This window comes from Neolamprologus brichardi, chromosome 3, assembly GCF_056152115.1.
Source record: "Neolamprologus brichardi isolate AB-2024 chromosome 3, ASM5615211v1, whole genome shotgun sequence".
Classification (NCBI taxonomy): Eukaryota; Metazoa; Chordata; class Actinopteri; order Cichliformes; family Cichlidae; genus Neolamprologus; species Neolamprologus brichardi.
In genome coordinates, this window is record NC_142106.1 from 4,736,591 (window position 1) to 4,758,902 (window position 22,312).

The following is a 22,312-nucleotide window of genomic DNA, read 5'->3' on the forward strand; positions in this document are numbered from 1 at the left end:
TTGTAAATAAATAATAAATAAATGAATGTATTTTTATGGATTGAGGGATTGGTATTTAAAACGTTACATGAAAAAGAAACGTTTATGGTTTGGTGATTCTGTATTAGGTTTATTGAATTTGACATTTTTATGGAAGGTGAAGAAACATCTGGAGGGACTGGACATCCATCCTGTGTCGAGAAGAAGAACCTGAGTGGCAGCTGATTGCAGTTCATCATTTGTCTTGTAAACCTAAATTCCTCAAACATGTATTTAAGAGAAGTGTGTTTGCTGTATTCACCTTTTCCTGGTCACTTCTTTTACAGGAGCAAACGAGTAAGAGCAGCTCAATCAGCTGCTTATGAGCTCTTAGAATAAACCACTGTGCCAGCTTAGGGGAGTTTGGTTAAGGTGTTTCTAATTTATATATAATTGACTGAAGTGTATGTGTAATTGAATTATTTGTGGGACTTTGTGCGTATATAAATAAGTCTTCCATGTGTTGTGTTGTGCTTTGATGTTTGCTTACGTGGATGATCAGTGTGTCATTTGGTTTGCTTGGTTTCCCAGATATGGGTTATACAAGAGGCTCACCTGAATCAGGTAGAGTATAAAAGCAAGCCAGTTGCTATTAGAAAGGTTTGGGTTCTTTAGTGTGTAAACTCATGCTTTTCATAATAAAGACCACATGTTGGTGGATAAAGTTTATTCCAGCAGGCCGAACTCACAAGTCACATGACCAGATACTCACCCTGAAACGGGAAGGACTGGACTCACAAAGTTTTCTACTTTCAATGGGATTTTAAAACAATTCTAAAAAATGAAACATTAAAAACAGCCGCACCTTCATTCATTTAAATAAATTATTTGAACTGCAGGATCTGAAAATTCCCATCATTCCTACTAAGAAGTCAGACCTGAGATGTTCAGGAGGGAGATGATTAAAAAAAGGTGAACTGTGATAGGATGTGAATATTAAAGTAGAATTTATTATGAAACTGACGGTTGTGTCTAATCTGGTTTATTGTTGAGCCTCTTCTGTAACACTTGGCTTCCGCTCTCTCTGGTGTCGTGTGGTTGTGTGGCAGGAAGTCCTGCTGGTTGTGAAATGTGTTTACTGCCAGCTGGATGTGTTGTTGTGTTGGTTCACCGCAGCTCCATGAATCTGACACACACACACACCTCATCTGGAAGTACCTTTAATCCTTATTTCACTTCCTCTGACATCATCAGTTTAAATAAAAGTTAAACTATACAAAATAAACCCAAAGTCCTGGATCACGGGGCGGAGCTCTGGACTAATGAAGCGCCTGGACACACCTGAGGAACCACAAACATCCAAATATGTCCTGAGGTTTGATTTCTCCCCATTAAAGCAGGATGGAAGCACTTTGAGCTTCGCCATGTTAAACAGCTGCTTCCATCAGAAGAAACAATAAAACATCTGTATGACGACTGCTTTCACATCACACCCTTACTGCAGTGAACACTCGCTCTCACACACAGAGACACTCCCTGCCAGTATAAATCAGCCTGTTGTTGTTGTTGATGTTTCTCTTGATGGGCGTAACATCCGTGGGAGGGGGGCAGAGACTGAGGGCAACATGATGACATGACACTTCCTGCCAAACACGCAATAAAACAGACGGAGCAGAGCAAGACTTGGTCAGAACCTGCAGGACCCCCCACAGGACCAGGATTACTCCGGACCTCCAGGACCGCCACGAGCGCTTGTTACGATGTGGCTGCTTCTGATGATCGTCAGCCTGCTGGATCAGAACCAGGCTGCGCCCGTAAGGCTGGATCATACTGGTCAGTTCACGAGTCAGACATGAGGCTCATCTGTGACTCTGAGACATGTTTGTTTTTGTCTGCAGCTTCCAGGAGACCTCCACAGCCTTCAGCTCCACCTGCAGAGCCAAGTGGACCAAACAGCAGTGAGTCAGTGCAGTACAAGTACACAGAGTACTCTCAGTTCTATGTGGCTACAGCTAGAGCAGCAGAGTCCATCAGAGTTGTAGTAAACTTGTATTTTGAGGTGTTTTCTTCAGGCAGATATTGATGCAGCTATTTCTTCAGCCTGAGCCTTGTGTTTCCCACACACACTGTAACATGTGTATCCAGATAAAACCCTACTGCCTTCCTTACATTAAAGCATCTTCATCTGAAGTTCTTCAGTTTCTAACATCACTGTGTGTCTGCAGCCTTCGGCCCCTCCTGACCCCGCTCAGAAGATCACTTCCTCCTCCTCCTCCTCTTCTTCATCAGTTTCCTCGGAGTCAAGCCAGAGTTCAGAGGTCAGAGGTGACCCGAGTTACAACACAATCTCACTGTATACTCTGAGTCTATTTGCAGCTTTGAGGTTAGAGTCTGGTAAAATCTTTAATTTGGTAAAAACTGAACAGAGTCTGGTCCTGCAGTCCAGCTAATGCAAATATCTGCTATATCTTGTTAAATGATCACAACATAAGATGGTACATTATTCAAAAACCTCAGCAGTATCCATCAGAAATAATTTTATAATATGTCCTCCATCTGCAGTCATTACGTCCTGACACGTGCTGAGTTTTTTCTTATTTGTAGTTTTTTACCTTTTAGATTAAAAGAAAGAGAAACTGCAGCTTTAAAATGAGCGTCACTGTGCCATGTGACCAATCAGCTGTGGTTATTAAGGACAGAGTGACTGAATCGGTCCGTTTGGTTGATGTTTACAGGGTCCACAAATGATGCGAGAAAGGCAGAACCTGGAGAACACGGTAACATACACACACACTCACACAGCTCCGTAAACAAATATCGTCACTCTTACTGTGCTACAATGTGTGATGTCATGACGTGTGTGTGATGTCATATCCTGCAGGCTGTGGAGCAGGTGGACTCCTCTCAGGAGGTGAGCCGTCACTTTGATGTAAATAAAGCTTATTTTAATGAGATTAAATGTTAAATGTGTGTGTGTGGGTCAGAGCGAGGAGCTCCTCCAGCCTCCCAGTGACACCAACAGCACCACTGGCACCAACCTGTGGATCAATGAGCTAGTTTTACTGGGAGAGAGAGCGGGCGAGCAAGAAAGCGACGGAGAGAGAGACACCAGAGATGGAGAGGACAGCGTGGAGAGCCAACACAGGGTGACATCACAGTGACATCACACACACCTGGGCAATACTTTAAACAAGAATGTTTGATCTGATCTTCTGGAAGATCAGATGAGTGAGACTCTGGGGCGCAGACAGCTTAAATTATATTATATTCTATTACATATTATATCTATTATATTATGATAAATTGATGTTGATGGATGCTAATATAAAAATATAAGATATACACCTGTCAGGTTTTAGGTTATTTCTGTCTGCAGTCCTGTGCAGGTCACATGACTTACAGCAATAAAACTTTAAAAAAAGCTGAGACGAGACTGAAAGCACAGCCGGTTCAAACTGATTCCTAATTGATGAAAGTGTAATGATAACGCATTAGGTGGGCTCCCACGTCTCCTGGTTGGGTCTATGAAACTAACCCAGCCTCCCCCTCAAGTCAGCTTGTCATCTTCTTGGCTCCTTTAGGTTCTACAAAACAAATCAACTCTAGTGTGACTCCCCCCTTTCTTTTTTTGACCCCGCCCCCTACCAGCCTTTGCTGATGACCTTCCACCATCTCCTGACACGACCTCGGCACAGAGAACCCGGTGTGATCTCAGATGTGGCTGCAGAGGGAGGCGTGTCTGAAGTTGGCGATGTGGGCGGTGCCAGAGAGGAAAACTCTGAGTTCCTGCGACTGTGGGATGACAGCATTGAGCGAGAGGCCGGGCTGACCTTTGACGTGCCTGACCAAAGCTTCCATGAAGATGAGGCGGGGCTTGAGCTGGGGCTGTAGAGGCAATCCTCCCATTGTTATGATCACTTATTAACCAGTGAATGATGCGATTATCATTAACTACTGAAGCGTCACAGAACATGTAGCTCCACATGTTAAATGTTTGTTTTAACTGTCCTGATCAATAAAGCTCTGAAGTTTTAATGAGCACTGAGCATGAAACCAGATCATCACACAGTGAATTGATGCCGAGATATCAGCCTCTGTTTGGATTCCAGCAGTTTAACCTGAAACAATGAGCTGAGTTTGACTGTAAAAAAACGTGTTCCCATGTTTTGTTTTTTCTGTTTGAGCCTGAACATTTATTAAACTAAACTTCACATCTGTGCCTTGTCACTGTTTGGTAATAAAAAGTTTAAATTTTTCATGAACTCCAGTTCTGTTGCTTTTCCATTTAAATATCACCACGCTTTATCCACTGTAATTATTGAAATTGTTAATAAAATTGTGGAGTCTCAAGCAGCTGCGTGTTGGCTGCACTGTGATTTAGACTCATTCACCTGAATCTTTTTGGTTTATTTTTAGTCATTTTGCTGATTTCAGGTCAGTTTTTATTAGTTTTAGATATTTTTTTTCTGATTTTTTACACAATAAAACTCAGATGACAAAGAGAGCTGTGACATGTTTAGATATTTAGGTTATTTTCTTTGAAACTTACAGAAAGGACCAGACTGGTTCGCATCCCTTTATTTTTTTGTCAACAAACATTATAATAAACATTAATGAGGTTAATGATTTCATTTTACAGGCCCTGAAAAGGAAACAAACTTTACTTTGCACCAGAAAAAAAAGTAAAACAAATGCAGTTTTACTTTGTTTTAGTTTTTTTTCCCCCCAGGTAGTGGTTCAGCACTGTAACAACATAGCTTCGGAAAAAGGCAGGATCAGGGCAGCTTCTACAGGAAGCACAAGTTTGTGGTCCTTAAAGAAGAAGTGTGCCATTTATCGTCCTAACAGGAGCAAAGGGTTTTGATTGGGGGCTCTGAAATGCCCGATATGCAGAACTGTGAGCAGCTCCTGGTGGTCTGTGGATCCCTGAGGACATCTTCTCCTCTGGTTTTACAGCAAGTTTGTGGAGGTGGGTTCTGGTCAGTCTCATTTTCTGTGCCTACATTAAATAAATGTTTGTCATCTTTAATTGGGTGTTTGTTTGTTTGTTTTTAAATCTCCCATAGGTATTATTCACAGTATTAATTTCAGAGTGCCATAGAAAGTTACTCATTTCTGTTCTTCAGCGTTTTTCCCCTCACAGCAGCACACTGCAACAAGCAGACCACACCAATGTGTTTATGATGTTCTGAACAATAGAACAACCTCATACGGAATTCCACTGCAGACATTAAAAAGGAAGAAGATCTGCAAATCTTCTACATGAAACATGAAATGGTTCTTTATAAAGAGACTTCTGCTGATCCCGGCTCCAAGTTCTCTGTCCTATTCTGATGTTGTTCTTGGTGTTGTTTGAAGGTGCCCTTGTGACGGAACGTTTGACCGCAGTCCTCACACCAGTATGGTTTTTCTCCTGTATGGATTCGCATGTGACATGTCAGGCTGAACTGCCGACTGAAGGCTTTCCCACACTCATCACAGCTGTACGGTCTTTCTCCGGTATGGATACGCTGATGTTTCCTCAGAGAGCACGGGCGGGTGAAACTCTGCCCGCACTCCTCACAGCTGTATGGCTTCTCTCCAGTGTGAGTTTTGCTGTGTTTTTGTAAAATACACTTCTGCTTGAAACTTTTCCCACACTTGTCGCAGCTGTACGGCCTTTCTCCAATGATAACTCTTTGATGATTTTTAAGGGAGCACGTGTGAGAAAAAGGTTTTCCACAGTCCTCACACCAGGGCGGACTCTCTCCGGTGTGGATTTGCTGGTGGACTTTCAGGGAAAATTTCAAAGCAAAACTTTTACCACACTGGTCGCAGCTGTATGGTTTTTCTGCTGTGTGCAAACGTATGCAGTGAGTGTTCAGACTACATTTTAGAGTAAAAGTCTGACCACACTGATCACAGCTGTATGGCCTCTCCCCGGTGTGACTTCGTTTGTGCTTCCTCAGATGGGACGACTGAGTGAAAGCTGAGCCGCATGTGTCACAGCTGTATGGTCTCTCTCCTGTGTGAACACGCTGGTGGCTCAAGAAACCACTTAGTTGAGTGAAAGTGGAAGGGCACTGATCACACCTGTATGGTTTCTTCCCGGTGTGACTTCGCTCGTGCCTCCTCAGATGAGACAACTGAGTGAAAGCTGAGTCACATGTGTCACAGCTGTACGGTCTCTCTCCTGTGTGAACACGCTGGTGCGTTAAGAAAGTCTGCAGTCGAGCGAAAATGGATGGGCATTGATCACAGCTGTACTGTTTGTCATCCATGTGAAACTTCCGATTTTTGTTTGAGGCGTTGTCATGGTGCTGGGAGCCATGATGTCTGGGTCTCTTGTGGCCACCACGTTTCTATGGCAAAAGAGGAAAAAGAAGGACAGTTTGGTAAAACAAGGTGAATGTAATTACAGAGACAACACACAGGGGACTGAGCTTTGAAACCTGGTGGAGGAGGGCGGATGGAAAAAGGGAGGAGAAATACATGTGAAACTTGAAAAATTAGAATATCGTGCAAAATTTCCTTTATTTCAATCATTTAGTTTAAAAGCTGAACCTAATATAGGATAGACATTGCAAAGCAAGATATTTCAACCCTTTATTTGTTATAATTTTAATGATTATGGGTTACAGCTTATAAGAACGCCAAAATCTCAGAAAATTAGAATATTACATGAAATCAATAAAACAAGGATTTTAAATACAGAAATGTCAGACCTCTGAAAAGTATAGTCATGCTTATGTGCTCTATGGGTTTCAGGTCAGGTGAGTTTGCTGACCAATCAAGCACAGCATTCCCATGGTCATTGGACCAGGTTTTGGATCTTTTGGCAGTGTGGGCAGGTGCCAATTCCTGCTGCAAAATGAAGTCAGCATCTCCATAAAGCTCATCGGCAGAAGAAAGCATAAAGTGCTCCAAAATGTCCTGGTAGACGGCTACATTTACTCTGGACTTAATAAACCACAGTGCACCTTTATCTTCCACACTTTTCCACATAACTTTCTATTAATGTGCTTTGAAATAGCACTTCAGAAACACCCAACTTCTTATGCAATTACTTTTTGAGGCTTTCCCTTCTTATGGAATGTGTTAATGATGGTTTTCTGCATAACTGTCAGGTCAGCAGTCTCCCCCATGATTGTGATTCCTACTAAACCAGACTAAGAGACCATTTCACGTTTCAGGAACCCTTTGCAGGTGTTTTGGATTAATAAGCTGATTAGAGTGTGACACTTTGAGCCTAAAATATTGAACAATATTCTAATTTTTTGAGCTTTTGAATTTGGGGTTTTCATAAACTATAAGCGATAATCATCAAAATATTAACAAATAAAGGCTGGAAATATCTAGCATTGCATGTAATGAGTCTATATAGTACATTAGTTTCACCTTTTAAGATGAATTAATGAAATAATTGAACATGATATTCAAATTTTTCGAGTTTCACCTGTAGAAGAGGTGGACAGAGAGACAAGTAGGTAGGGAAGAAAAGGAGAAGAAGAAAACACAGATACTGAAACAAGGAGGAAATGTTTTCTTTTTTTCCTTATTAACACGTCATTTCATTATCTTCTACTTCCTTTCTTCTTCTCTCCTTCCTCATTGGCTTCAACCTCTCCTTAATTTCTTCTCACCCTCCTTGTTTATTTCTCTCCTAGTTATTTCCTTCTCTTCCTCTTTGTTTGGTTCTCTATCTTTCTATCCACTCTTCTTTCAAATTGCTTTCCATCTCCACCTCCTCATTTCTCTCTCTCTCTCCATGTTTACTTCTCTCCCATCTCACCTCCTCCTTTCCTTCCCTGTTCCCTCCCTGCCTAATTTCTTCCTCTCTCCTTCATTGTAGAACATGTTTAGCTGAGGGAGGATAACCAGCGTTATCATGCTGACCTCTGAGTGCCTCGTGCTATCCTCAGATTCATGCTTCAGCAGACTGCAGCTCATTGTGAGCTCTGCGCGTGAAATTATTTAATAAAACTAGAGCTGGGCGATAGAACGATAACGATATGTATTGCGGAATAACTTTTTCTTGATAGAAAAGTTAAACTATTGCGATAGGCCTCATCTCTCTTGTCCTCTTAAAAAAAAGAAGAACAGCCAATCCAAATTAAGTAGCGCAGAGCCGAACCAATCAGAGCCGCAGCGTCACGTCACGTGACCTGTTACCGAAGAGAAAACAGATGATGGTTCCAATGCCGGAGAGATTGTCGAACGGAAGAGCCATAGAAGTCCCGTAGTGTGAAGGTATTTCTGCTATTTCAAGTCTGACAAAAACAGAGCAGCACGCACTGTAAATTGTGCCGAAAGCAAGTCTGAAAATACAATAAAGCGGTGCATGCTCAGTCTCTGACTGGAAGCGCTAATTCGTCATTCGGCTTCTGTCAGACTAAAGTAACTGTTAAACTGTTTGAAAAGCTGAGCTATACAACAAGGAGAGATCGAGAATTTCCTTTTAGTTCTCAGTTTATTTGATATTGACAAAAGTTAGTCAATTTTGTTCTTCTGTAAAACAAACTAAGATTTATTTTTAGAATTAATATTTTGTTTCTAAGTGGAATTGACAATTTAGTCTGTTTCGTTTGTTCTGTTTTGAAACTTAAACGCTTTAGCGGCTGCCTTTTGTGTAGTTTGCAATATTTGCCTTTATTTATCTGAAAAAGTCTCATGTTCCTTAAGTACATCTAGAGTCAGAACCAGACACGGAGAAGCTGCATTCAGCTTTTATGCTCCTTATATCTGGAACAAACTCCCAGAAAGCCTCCGATCAGCTGAAACACTCAGTTTATTTAAATCCAGGTTGAAGACTCACCTGTTCTCAGCTGCATTTGAATAAAACACCAAATCCGCACTTAAGCTTAAATTTCAAAACTTACATTTTAACTACTGATTTTATCTGTTTTGATTTTATCTGTTTTGATTTTATATACTGTTTTGTTTGTTTGTTTGTTTGTTAATTAGTTAGTTAGTTTGCTTGTTTTAATCAATTTTAAATCATGCTTTTTATTTGTTTTTGTTTCTAATGTCTCTGTAAAGCACTTTGAATCACCTTGTTGTTGAATTGTGCTATACAAATAAACTTGCCTTGCCTTGCCTTACCCTGTTGAACTTGAACTGAATTATGGGAAATAAATATTTAAATCAAAACAAGCTGCTGATTAGTTCACATTAGTTCACATTTTACTTGTGAGCAACGGCACATTTAAATCTTACAAATGTAGTTATTTGGCTTATATCATGATATATATCGTTATCGCCTGAAATGAAAAAAACATATTGTGATATGAAAAAATCTTATATCACCCAGCTCTACGTAAAACTGAACACAAAAGCAGCTCACTCCGGTTTGGCTCCCAGGCTGAAACAATGTTTTTGTTTCTGACTTTCTCTCGAGTCCAAACTCAGAGATCCTCCACTCACAAACTTTGGAACAGCCGACCACAAAGTAATTCACACTGGAGTATTTAAAGTTAATAAATACTGTAAGATTACAACAGAGTAGCACTATGGGACATTTGTTTATGGCCTCACCTACTGTGTATCCATCTGACAAACAGGGATGTTGTGCTCAGAACATCCTGTTCCAATCTAATCTACTTTTTGTGTTTGTGCACTAGTGGAGTGGTGTGTGTGTGTGTCTGACCGTCTTGTGTTTCCTCTGCAGGGAGAAACTAGTGCGAGTACATTATGTGTGGACATCACCCCCCGCAGCGCTCTAATATTATATTTGTTATTTATTTGTTTAGTTTTGTCTGAGCTTCTTCACTTTCTCTAAGCTGTTTTCTAATAAACTATTGTTGAAGTTCGCCGACTTCACAGATTGTTTTGATGGTAGAGATCAAACAGAGACAAGAACTTCCTTTGACAGCATTCAGTGAACACATATCTGGAGACCAAGCAGCTAAGAGCTCTCTATGGGCACTCTATAGGGTCGTGGAAGCTGCCCTCTGTGACACAACTCCTAGTACTTTTCTCTCTCTCTCTCCATCTCTATGGTGACACCACTGTCTCCCCATCTTATCTCGCTCACCTTGGTCTACTCCCCTTTCTATGCAAGCTGCTCACATTCTTTGACTACACAGAAGCAGGCCTGAAACTAAAGCAATCTGAAACACAATTAATACATTATGGAATCAACAGAATTACTTTATTCAATTTAAAAAGAATAATTATCATTAGCTTTGTCATTTCCATTACTTCATTCCACACTATTTTGTGCAATTTTTAAGCTGCATCTCCAGTATTTTTGTGTTGAACCATGTGTTCTCGCTACATTATTGAGAGTTTTGCGAGTTTAGCTCAGAGATCATAAACTCAGTCCTCGCTGCCAGTTTTTTGACACAACAAAACTCTGTGGATGCTCTTAGAGACTGCATTGTGGAGAGCACACTGACCAGCTGCATCACTGCATGGTTCAGCAGCATCACTGCTATGGACTGCAAACGCCTGCAGGGCGTGATAACAACTGCAGAGACGATCATCTTGCATATTAAGCGCATAGCTGTTGGTGCGATTAAAAACTGTCTTTAGTGATTCAGGATTCAAGCGTTTATCGTCATATGTACAAAGAAAAGTATTTCTCTGTGTATTGAAATTCTTTCTTTGCTATCCACACACTGATGCCTGGTTAATATTTATAAATAGAACAGACGAAATACAAATAGTATAAAAAAATAAATGAAGACAAAATTTAAGTGTGAAATAGATGTAGTGCAAGAGAGCTATAAGAACAATCTGACTCTTTCTCCGTACAGATGCACTAACCTGTAGTTATAGAGCAGATGCAGTTTCTTCATCAGCCTTTCCCGTTTTTATTATGTTTTATGGCCATGAACACGTTTGAATCTAGAATTCCAATATTATCCATTCAATTCCACATTAAAACATTAAAAAACTCAAATTGTTACCTGATAATAATAATACCACTTTTAAAGCCGTTTAAATAACCACCACGGCTTCGATTGCTGAGTTTACGAGGTGCACCTAAACGCCCCATGCATTCCTGACGGAGTCTACAGCTTGGACCGTAAGTTCTGATGCAGACGCGCACATTGTTTTCTTAAACTGCGCGGCTGTGTCCCGATTTGTCTCCTTTCTTCTGTCAACGTTAAAGCCTGAACAGGAAGTCCCTCGTGCCCCTTCACGTCCTCTTTCAGCTGTGATAACCTCTCACCTGTAGCTCAGCGCGAGCTGAGGAGGACTCCTCTCCGTTGCTGTTCTCCGTGTCCCGGCCTTCCTCCTCCATTATTCCTGCTCTGCTCCTGTTCCGCCAAAACTCAGCAGCTCGTCTCAGTACTCTCTCCAACTCTCGCGGTGACTAAAAAATAACGCGAGAAGACCAAAAACACTCCCATGGCCCTTTCTCAATTCTCAAGCACGCGAGTCCGGCACGCATAGACTCGGGATTTGTACAGCGTACTTGATGATGTCACAGGTCCGGAGTCTTTACTGCCGCCCCCTCTTAATTTAACTGTGAGTAATATCTTATGAAGCTTAACTTTAATCACAGCTAAACCGGTTTACTCAGGAACAAATAAAACACTGAAATAAACCAAACATTAACATTTAGAAGTGATCTAAGTGACTTATATATCATGTTTAACCTCAGTAGTGAAATCTCTCTTAATAAAAATAGTGTACATGTATGCCTTAATAAAAACAAACAGGTGAGATGTTAGGACGCTTTATTTTTATTTTAGTGGACACTCACAAATGACAACAGACAGCTGCTGGGGTTTGGAAGAGAACTGAACAAATATTTAAAATGTAATCTGATCATTTTGAAGCAGCCTTCAGAATCTCCACGTATTAACATGCTGTTTTTGTTCCCGGTGAAAATGTTTCCTCCTGAATTGAAATATATCGCAGCCAAAACGATTTACTCAGGAACAAATAAACCAAACATTAACATTTCGAAGTTACCTAAGAGACTTATATATCATGTTTAACCTGAGTAGTGAAAGACCACGGGAGGGTTGAAAACGATGTGCCGACCTCTCGGTCTGCTATGGAGTAACTGATGTCTCGGAAAACGTCGGAGCACGTTTGGAAATATGTGATATCTTGATAAATCGAGCAGATAGTTGAAGCTTACACAGCTACATTCTCACTTCAAAATAACTTAAAAGTTTATTTTGCGACCCAGAAAGAGTAATATTTAAAAGTTTTAGCCGCGCTCCTCCGCCATTGCTGCGTTTGGGTTCTGGACTGATGACGTATCACGAGTACACGAGAATGCAAGTACACACAAGTACGCATATTGAGACAGGCCCCTTGTGTATTTCTTTATTGACAAACATGTCCGATGGTAAAGTGTTGGACTCATTTCCTTCCTTCCTTATTTCCTTCTTCCTCCTTGTGTGCTTCACTCAGCAGGTGTAAATCACCTTCTAAATGAGGTGAAAATAAATCTGAGTTGGTTTCTTTACATTAATCTGGAGTGAGCCTCATCTGTGACACAGATTATAATCTTTTTTTATTAATTCATTGTTTTTTTCTACGTTTATTCTTTTAAATGTTTTTAACCTGTCAGAACGGCTCCTTGTTTGTGTGAATAATAACAAAGTTTAACAATAATATGAAATGTCAGACTTCAGGGGAAACTTGTCCTTCAAAGCCATTGTGTGTTTATCACTGCATTCAGGGTTCAGGTTCATGGATGGGAAATCTGCAGCTCACTGCTTCAGGTCTGAAACTGATCAGCGATCCCAGAGGAACATCGAGAACGATCAGCACTGATGATCATGCAGAAAGATGCAGGGAATTCTTTTAAAGGACAGGTTTTTATTCATGGCAGCGAAGAAACTGGAACTTTTCCATCAATTACTTATTCATGCATCACTTGATGAGGTTTTTATCAGCGACTGGAAGGCCAGCTCTGTAGTTCTGATGGATAACGACGCATCACGCAGAAAAGCTGAACCTCTGTGAACATTTTACCATCAGCAGTAAAACTTCAGAGAAGCTGAAGGTCAGACACATGATTACACAGAGTTTACTTGCTTTGTTTTATTTTATTTATTTATTTATCCTGGATATGATGAGCTGCACTGAGCTTCTGTAAAAACTTTATTTAAACGTGTGAGTACACTCTGGTCAAAGCTGATGTTGTGTCGTTCTGTTTACAGTTAAATAAAGACTCGAATCCTCCTAAAATCATCACTTTCTGTTTTTATTTACAATCATTTTATTTACGCAGCCTCACAGCTTTGTCACATGTTCGTCGGTTTAACGTCCATTTCTTCTCACGGCGCTCGTATCCAACTGTTCGTCAGTGGTCGATGACTCCGTCCGCTCCGTCGACACGTTTAAATAAAGCTTTTTTCAACACGCTACTCGCTGTCCCGTGACAATCGTTTGAGGGCTCCTCCTGTGTGGACGACGGTGAGGCCACAGTTTGCTGCAGCATGACGTCACCGTAGAAACACCATGGTAACTAGACCTGCAAGACAACCACAGTATCACTGCTTCCTTCTCTACCTCCTCATCTCCTTCGTTTTCCCTCCAACTACATTCTTGTTTCCTTTTCATTCCTGCCCTTCTCTCCTAATTCCTTCTCTATATCTAGTTTCTTTTCCGCTTCCTTATTTCCTTTTCTATTCTCTTGTTTGCTTCTTTATCTCCACATTTCCTTCTGAGACTCCTTCCTTTCTGCTCTGACTTCTCATTTCCTTAACTGTCCCTAGATTCCTCCTTTCTTCACCTATAACTGTTCTTCTCTACTTCCTTGTTTCCTTCTCTATCTCCTTCAATTCTTTACTTTCTTTCTTTACTTTTCCACTGTCTCATTTCCTCCCTGCCTCCCCTCCCTCTCAGCTCATACAGACGTGTGTGTGTGTGTGTGTGTGTGTGTGTGTGTGCATGGTGTTACCCAGTGTGTAGGCGCAGACCAGCTTCTGATTGGTGGAGACGTGCAGCCAGCGTGGAACCAGCGAGTTGCTGTCAGTGTGCAGGGGGAGCATCAACACTGTGACACACAGCACCGCCACAGCCACACACACCGCCCACTGAGACGCGCTGCGCACAGCTGCAGACACACACACAGAAACATCATCAGTAAGATCAACTCTGCACCCGCGAATGCACTGCTGCAGGAACCAATCAGAGCACTCCATGGTGCCTTACCTGTGCAGGCAGGCAGGTGTGCCTGTGTGGGCAGGAGCTGAGAAGTAGGACGGGGCGGCGCCCTTTGTTGACCTCCTCTTTGCTCCTCTTCCTCTTGTCCTCCCCTAAGCTCCGCCCAAATCTCCCGTCGTCCCACCTGGCCTCCGCCCCTCACCTCCATGCGGAACCGGTCCCTGCGGCCCCAGTTCCTGGGGGAGACGTCCAGGTGACGCACGACCCTGACAGGAAAACGCAATACTTGATTGCATGTGAGCGTCGTTATGGATTAAGTTTTAAATAAAGTTTGAAACACTCACAGGTCGATGCAGGACTTGGCCCGGATGCTGCCCTCTGCCTCCACCACCCTGTAGAACGAGGGCGCCGTGCACCACACTGCGAGGACAGAGAGAGAGGAGGTTAGAGCCAGTGGCGGCGTGACCAGGGCCTAAACGTGGCTGCACTCACTCTTGAAGCTGAGGCTGAAGCTGTAGGGGTTGTAGAGGGTCAGCACCCTCCTATGGGAGCTCCTCTGCTCGGCGTAGAACACCATCTCCGGGGGGAACAGGAAGACGGCAAGACGCGGCACGCCCCCCACCGCCACGCTCTGCTCCCCTGCCACCGCCGACCCCCCCTCGTCTCCTCGCCCGTCATGGCTCTGCCTCCTCCTCATTAGTCCGCTCTGTGTGGAGCCCCGCCCGCGGACATGATCGGAGAGCTGTCATTGGATACCTAGAGGTAACACCACCTACCACCACAGCGAGAAAAAAATCATTTAACGAGGAGAAAAAAAGTTTCTCTTTCCTAGGCTACGGCTCCTTGGTTCCTCCTCTGTCTCCTCATTTTGTACAATGCCTCCTTGTTACCTCTCGCCACTTTTTCCCCCTCCTCCTCGTCCTTTCTGTGTCCTCATTTCCACCCTGCCCCCTTTATTTACCAACTCCTTTTTTACTTCCTCATATCCCTCCTTCCTGCCTTTTCTCTGCCACCCGATACCTTGCTGCCTTCTGCACGTCTTTCCTTCCTTCTGTTTCTTTGTTTACTTCTCTAGCTCCTCTTATCCTTCTGTGCTTCTTCCCTTCCTTCTCTGTTTCCGTGTTTACTTCTCTAGCTCCTCGTTTCCTTCCCTAAACAAACAGGACCCAGCATGTAAACAGTGGAGAACAAACACAGGTAACGCCTCATAAATGAGTACCTCAGCTCCTGTGTATCCCTCCGCTGCCAGCCTGTAGTATAAATTGTTTATTTCTGGATCTCTGTGTAAAAAACTCCGAAAAACTTCACTAACAGACTTTCTGTTAGTGAGCTTCCTGCTGTTTGCTAACGCTAGCTGCCCAATCACTCGCCAAAACACCGGTAACGTGACGCAGCAGAAACTGTCGCCAGCTCCGCGATATGATCTCCGGCTGCCGGACGGTCACACCGAGGCGTTTTATTGGAGTTTAATCCGGTAAAAACAAACAAAAAAAAAAAAACAGAAATAAAACTGCTCAGTGTTTCTACTCACCGATGCCCCGGATCTACTTCCTCAGCAAGCTGTTGCTTATGATAAATCCCTCCCCCTCTCTAGCTCTAAACCAATGAGCGTTCGGAAAGCGGCCTACCAGTTATACACTAGCATTGTAGCATCTGCGGCATTCAAGTTCTCTCGGAAATGAAAGACATAAGAATGCCATGCACGAATTTTTAGTTGAGTAGGGCCTCTTTATCAAAAGGCTCGTCATCGTTTCAAGTATCAGTCTGTATAAACATGTTTTTGGTCAAATGATGATGAATTCATAATCAACTTCACGTGTGTAATTTATTGCCAAATGCCAAAATGTTTAAAATAACATTTTTCATTTTAATATAACATCAGTCAGTTAAAGACTACAGCCTTCTAAATATCGGATATACGCTGTACATCATTAACTTCGCTGTATTAGTTGATAGAGTTCGGATTGAGGACTTTAAAATGAGACCTTGGACGTAGCACGTTGATCGTTCCTCGCCTCCTGATTGGTCCGTTGCTCTTCGTGTCTCGGGACGCGTCCGCTTTATAGAGTCACCTTGCTGCTCTTGCTGCCGCCGCTGCGACGGGGAGAAAGCAGGCGGAAAGCTCGGCCCAAAGGCACACAGGCAGGCGGGCGGCAGAAATCTGAACGCAGACTCTGCGGCCACTGACCGATCGGGGGAAACATGGCGGATGCGAAGCCCAAGACCTCCCCGAAGGCCATCAAGTTCCTGTTCGGGGGTCTGGCTGGGTAAGTGATGCGGCTAGCTGTCATGCTATCGCGCTAATGTCAGGGGTCAGAGGAGAGCTCTGGTTAGTTTGAACCCGCTCTGTGTCAAACCTCTGTGCGGTTTAAAGGACAGCACGGAGGCCGTTACTGCGGCGGGGCGACACGCTGATGGTTAGCTGTTAGCAGCTGATGCTGGCTGTCACAGGACGGGCTGCACCCCGGTAACTCCGCGGGGACGTTTTTCATCAGCACACCGGTGTCAGGACGAGATCTGGGCACCTGTCTGCATGTGTTAGCTAGCCATGTTCGAGTAGAGCTTCCTGCCCCTTTTTTCTCACCAGAAAACATTTAAACATGCAAACTAGTAAAAGTCCTGCAAATGTTCCGCTTGTATCCCCGGGAAATTATTAGTTAAAACCTCCCGCCTGGGCTTTACAACGAGGAGTGCTAGCAGGCTAACGCTGGGTTAACAGCGAAGCTTCCCTAAAGTAAACTCTGACAGCAGATAAGGGGAGGTGGCACCAGTCAGGGGGACCTGACGTCGGCTCCCCGGTCTGAGCTCGGCACTAGCCGAGTTCCCGTTAGCAAGCTAATTGTTAGCCGGGATGGATGACAGCTTTATGACCATGATGATGATGTAACCTGGTTTAGAGTCCTCTAAACTCTGAAATCAGGTTCACTTAAACTCTGATCCATGTTCATCACAAAACATTTACAAATTTAATCATGTATCATAAAAGTCAGGGTTCATTAAGCCAATTAATAATTTGATGAATGAATTAAAATTATAATCTCAATAATTACCTCATACTGCGCCTCAGTGATTGGATGCCCCTCACTCAACAGGGTGCGTGGCTGTCTCTGAGATCATACTGATCCAAAAATAGAAAAAAAAAAGATCAACTGAACAATTTGACCTTTTGGCTCACAGGGATTAGTGAACGTATGCTGACATGAAGGTTCACATGAGTGTATGAGAGGAAATATGGAGAACATTACTCAAACTATCGTCTTAAACTGAATGTTTACTTGCGTGTGTGTGTGTCAGGTTACCTTAGCAGGCGTAGCAGGTTAAACAGCCTCATAATAAACAGTTGAAGGTCACCAAATGTTGACAGTATGGCTGCTTCTTACAAACTCAGTGAGATGTTGTCAACAGTTGACTTTATTTCAAACCTGCACACCTTTTTTTCATATATATATATCTCAGAAACTCTAAAAGTTAAAAATAATGGCATGACTAAATATTAGAGCTGTAGCTTTGCAGATTAGGCCTTACTTCATTTATATTTTAATCCATATTTGGTGTGAATCAGAGATAATTTAGAGGTATTTCTGCACCATCTCTAATTTTACAGTTTGTAATTTGTCATTCATCAGGATCCCAGCACGCTCTTCTGTGAAGCTTCATTTGAGATAAATAAATAGACGTGTTCTGATTTAAAAGACACGAATCGCTGCCCCGGGCAGGTTTTCATCATCATGAGTTAATCTGTGTTCTCTTACCTGCTGCCGTCGGTGTTTTCTAAGGCAGGCTAAACTCTCACCTCCTGATAAACTCTTCCAGTCCCTGATAACTTATCGCTGCAGCTTCACTGCTAACAGAAGTGCAAAACACCTCTGTTCTCGAACTGCGCTTAAACAACCTGCCATGTTTTAGTTTTTACTCCCTTAACTGTAAAACTCCTCCCTGATGTTCTTTTCAAATAAAAATAACTTTTCAGGTCAACTTTGATTTATTTTGATCACATTGTTTGGATTTCAGTGGAGGTCGTTGGAACAGTCAGTCCAAAGGTCTCATTTTATAAGTTACGATTTAAATCTGTTCAGACATCTGAAATAAAGTGTCAGATACACGAAAACAAGTCTGTGCTCCCAGGTTTTGTTGTGTCTTTGAATTTACTTTCATGTTTTCTCAGTAATGCTTCAGCTTTAATAAACGTACCTGTGCTGTTTCTGCAGGATGGGCGCGACCGTCTTCGTGCAGCCGTTGGACCTGGTGAAGAACAGGATGCAGCTGAGCGGTCAGGGGACGAAGGCTCGAGAGTATAAAACCAGCTTTCACGCCTTGTTCTCCATCCTGAAAAACGAGGGCGTGGGAGGCATCTACACCGGGTACCAGCGCTTCGCCCCATCCTGATTTTTATCATTTTTAACTCACGTTTCATCTCCCTGCTTCACTGTTAGTTTCTTTGTGTGTTTGTCAGTCTGTCAGCAGGTCTTTTGCGTCAGGCGACCTACACGACGACCCGTCTGGGAATCTACACCATCCTGTTCGAGAAAATGACCAGCAGTGATGGCCGGCCGCCGAACTTCTTCCTCAAGGTGGGCTGAAAGAGTGAAAGGCTTATGAGCTCTGAAATCATCTAACCTGAAGCCTGTAGAAAGCTTTTAATCAGTGGTAAAGGTGTAGATGCCATAGCACCCTCCATGCTGCTGAGCAACAGTGTGCTCCCCCTACAGGCTCTGATTGGTATGACAGCTGGAGCCATTGGAGCATTTGTGGGGACGCCAGCAGAGGTGGCGCTGATCAGGATGACGGCCGATGGACGGTGAGACTCTGTTTACCTTCGAGCAGCTTTCTCTGCTCGGCATGGACACAAAATGACTCGCAGGCGTCTTCCTCGCCGTTTGTGTCTCCAGGTTACCTGCAGACCAGCGGAGAGGATACAAGAATGTTTTTAATGCCCTCATTCGAATAACCAAAGAGGAAGGCGTCACTACGCTGTGGAGGGTGAGCCTACCATCATCATCATCGCCATCATTTTCTTCACTTGGGCCTGAATGAGTAGCCATTAGTCCAGATGCAGTAATTTAATGTAGAAATTTTAATTGATAAAAAGGTTTGGATCGTTTAAAGTGGTCCTTCGCCCTGAGTAGATGCTGCCCGATTTAACATCACACAAACATTACATTAGTTCTTTTTTATTTTTCTTATTTAACTATTTAGTTTTTCAAGCCGTTGTACTGTTAATGGGAACTGTGAGCTACGACTGCAGCTTTTATTGAAGGGAAAAAAAACTCTTGCAGTTCACTGCGAATCCTGAGCAAAAACAAGAAAAATGACCTCAGTTTTGATTCTCTGATATTTTTGAAATTTGCTTTTTCACAGCTTATCCTCATGTTTCCAAAACATTTATTTTTCCCAAAATTCTCAGTTTTTCTTCTAAACCATTTCCAAACTGAAAAATGTCACATGTTTTAAATCTGGGTCTCTTATCAAACACAAATTTCTAATCTAATTGTTGCGCGAGACTGTGGTGCAGTGTTCGCTGCTTTTTAGATTAATTTTAACTCTGCGGGTTCGATTGGAAAAAATGCTCATGGATCTAAAGACTTTGTTTTATTAGTTTTTACAGCCCTTGTTAAAAAAAATGTGTGTCTATAAATATTTTAAGTAATTTCAAACTGAATTTAAAAAATGTAATTTTTTATCTTTATTAAAAATTTTAACTGAAACATTTTGTATTTGCAAAGCACTTTACTCTGACCATCTGCAGTACTTCCATGGGGCAGCAGAGGGCAGTGTCGCAGTCTTTTTCAATGTATCAGAATACTTTATTATTCCCAGAGGAAATTACGTGGTCACAGTTGCTCCAAGACGGGAAGGACAGGGATCTTCTTCTTTTCTTATCTCTGCATCGTCTTTCTTTTTTTCCTGATTATTAGTTATTTTCCTTTTGCAACAGTTTTCCCACCAAAGATGGTGCAAACATAGGTCAGATAAACTGAATACCGAGTCATTACAGTGCCTCAGTTTTTGTTCAGTTATAAACACTTGGTAGTAACATTTTAATCTTTTCACTTAAAAAAAAAAAAAATTAAAAAATTCTGCTTGCATAAATCTAAAAGCTTCATCCATGAAATTCTCACTATATGATTAACTAAATTTGACACTTGTCCTTTCATTTTATGGAGTAATTTGTGTGCGACTGCTGTAATATAAATAACAAAAGTTAATTGATTTTTAAATCAAATTTTCTGATGAGCGTTAGTAATAAAATGAGGATTTAAGTGCTGAAACCTAAACCAGGACTGATCTCAGCTATTCTGCTGAATCAAAGACGATAAAAAGCTGAAACTGTAAATCAGAGCTACAGCATGCTCTGAGGGTCGCTGACATCCCTCCACCTCTACCCTCGCTGGTTCATTTCCCACAGAAAAGACTCCAGACGTCATCTGTGGAGCGTTCACGTCTTTTTGTTGGTTCAGCAGCTTTCTCGAGTCTCTTTGGGTGTTTTTAATAACTGAGCTGATGACGACTCTGTTGTTGCAGGGTTGCATTCCCACCATGGCTCGAGCGGTGGTCGTGAACGCCGCTCAACTGGCCTCGTACTCTCAGTCCAAACAGGCGCTGCTCGATTCAGGTGCCGCACGCACGCACGCACGCACAGTCTTGCAGTGACGCACACGCTTCATGAATATGTTTGTGTTTTCAGGTTATTTTGGAGACGATATTCTGTGTCACTTCTGTGCCAGTATGATCAGTGGTCTGGTTACCACGGCAGCCTCGATGCCCGTCGACATTGTAAAGACCAGGTGAGACTGAAGGCGTTTGATGAACTCTTCTTCTGTGGTCGAGCCGAGTCTGACCACCTTCTTCTTTTTCTTGGCAGGATCCAGAACATGAAGATGATCGACGGGAAGCCCGAGTATAAAAATGGTTTGGTGAGTCGCCAATTTTATTTGTTTTTATTATTACATTTAAGTCATTAAAATCTTTTTTTTTTTTTTTTTTTTTTTTTTTTAGCATGAAAGTTAAATAATGCTCTGAAAGTAGATGAGCTGATGAATAAATAATGTAATATTGTTTCTGGAAACGCTGTGATTTTGAAGTATTTGTACAGGTTACTTGTGTATCTTTTATGTTCTTTGTGTAACATAATCAGTTTTTGACAATCCGCAATACACATTGACAGGCCTCTTTATTAGGTACACATCACTAGTAAAACGTTTTATCTTCAGAACTCTTTAAATCTTAATAAATTTAACAAGGATTTTGCTCCATATTAATATCATATCATCACACAGCTGCTGCAGGTTTGTCAGTTTCTCCACGATGAGGAAAATGCACCATTAGAGTCAGGCCATTGGAGTACAGTGAACTTATTTTATTACGTTAGAGATGAATGGAGGTTTTTGACATGTGTTATCCTGCAGATATCAGGAAATCTGTACACCGTGGTCATGACAGGACAATGCACTGAGTCACTGCCATGTGATTGGCTGATAAAACATAAGTCAAAGAAGTTTAACAGGTGTTCCTAATGAAGTGGCCAGTGAGAGGACTGATATACTCTCACAGGCTGAACCAATGTTCAGCCTGTATTAATAAATAAATAAATAAATGTATTAATATAATTTGTTCCGGTAATAAGTGTTTATATTCTGGGCACCGACTGAATTATCTGTGTCATGATCAGGAGGTGCTGGTTCGAGTGGTGGGGAAGGAGGGCTTCTTCTCTCTGTGGAAAGGTTTCACCCCGTACTATGCCCGCCTTGGCCCGCACACCGTCCTCACCTTCATCTTCCTGGAGCAGATGAACCGCCTCTACAAGACCTACGTCCTCGACGTTTAGCCCACGCACAGACAGGCACACACGGTCTTTGAATTCTTTCTGTAAAGAGAAAAATGTAAATTAAATGTAGTTCAGACATCATTCACAGATGTTTTGAGTAATTAAGTCTTATTTGTAGAAACCCTGCCCCACTGTCTCCTTGACAACACGCAGCATCATGATGGGTAACCATGGTAACAACCATGGCTGAGCAGAGACTCGTGGTTGAATAAAGACTTTTTGACCTTGCTTTGTGTTGTCATTTCCATCACTTCCTCCTTGGACTCCTGTTATTAATTACATCAATACGTCGGTTAAACTTTATTGTAGTCGATACTGATGTTGATGCCTCTCAGTGGCTCAACATAACATCTGGCACAGCACAGCTGTTATGAAAGTAAGGGAGAAAGTTTCTCCAAATCTCTGGACCCAGGAAACCCAGCTTGGTCCTGATGGTCTTCCACACCAATTTTCTGCCAGGGTGAGTTTAGC

The 22,312-nt window shown here is 42.3% G+C and overlaps 4 protein-coding genes across 5 annotated transcripts; 2 read left to right on the forward strand and 2 right to left on the reverse strand.

Moving 5' to 3' along the window:
• Window positions 1-1,659: 1,659 nt before the first annotated feature.
• On the forward strand, window positions 1,660-4,434 carry LOC102787631 (uncharacterized). The gene is made up of 7 exons (XM_035916251.2): window positions 1,660-1,772; window positions 1,857-1,916; window positions 2,184-2,276; window positions 2,694-2,735; window positions 2,840-2,869; window positions 2,943-3,104; window positions 3,607-4,434. Exons 1-7 carry the CDS (start codon window positions 1,719-1,721, stop codon window positions 3,847-3,849), a joined length of 684 nt encoding a protein of 227 aa, XP_035772144.1. The 5' UTR covers window positions 1,660-1,718; the 3' UTR covers window positions 3,850-4,434.
• A 92-nt stretch (window positions 4,435-4,526) lies between these two features.
• Window positions 4,527-11,210, reverse strand: LOC102788137 (uncharacterized). The gene is made up of 2 exons (XM_006809427.3): window positions 11,114-11,210; window positions 4,527-6,299 (listed from the first exon to the last, which is right to left on the reverse strand). Exons 1-2 carry the CDS (start codon window positions 11,183-11,185, stop codon window positions 5,241-5,243), a joined length of 1,131 nt encoding a protein of 376 aa, XP_006809490.2. The 5' UTR covers window positions 11,186-11,210; the 3' UTR covers window positions 4,527-5,240.
• A 1,880-nt stretch (window positions 11,211-13,090) lies between these two features.
• LOC102788415 (motile sperm domain-containing protein 1-like) lies at window positions 13,091-17,097 on the reverse strand. Of its 2 annotated transcripts, none has more exons than XM_035916253.2 (6): window positions 17,067-17,097; window positions 14,509-14,788; window positions 14,361-14,436; window positions 14,065-14,282; window positions 13,811-13,966; window positions 13,091-13,381 (listed from the first exon to the last, which is right to left on the reverse strand). In XM_035916253.2, exons 2-6 carry the CDS (start codon window positions 14,711-14,713, stop codon window positions 13,353-13,355), a joined length of 684 nt encoding a protein of 227 aa, XP_035772146.2. In that variant the 5' UTR covers window positions 14,714-14,788; window positions 17,067-17,097; the 3' UTR covers window positions 13,091-13,352. The 2 variants fall into 2 exon arrangements, with proteins under 2 accessions (XP_035772146.2, XP_087687443.1); XM_087831317.1 differs by lacking the exon at window positions 17,067-17,097 and adding an exon at window positions 15,236-15,551.
• On the forward strand, window positions 16,041-22,069 carry slc25a11 (solute carrier family 25 member 11). The gene is made up of 9 exons (XM_087831309.1): window positions 16,041-16,283; window positions 18,225-18,377; window positions 18,470-18,587; window positions 18,726-18,814; window positions 18,906-18,996; window positions 20,539-20,629; window positions 20,702-20,801; window positions 20,879-20,930; window positions 21,686-22,069. Exons 1-9 carry the CDS (start codon window positions 16,219-16,221, stop codon window positions 21,839-21,841), a joined length of 915 nt encoding a protein of 304 aa, XP_087687435.1. The 5' UTR covers window positions 16,041-16,218; the 3' UTR covers window positions 21,842-22,069.
• The last annotated feature ends 243 nt before the right edge of the window (window positions 22,070-22,312 follow it).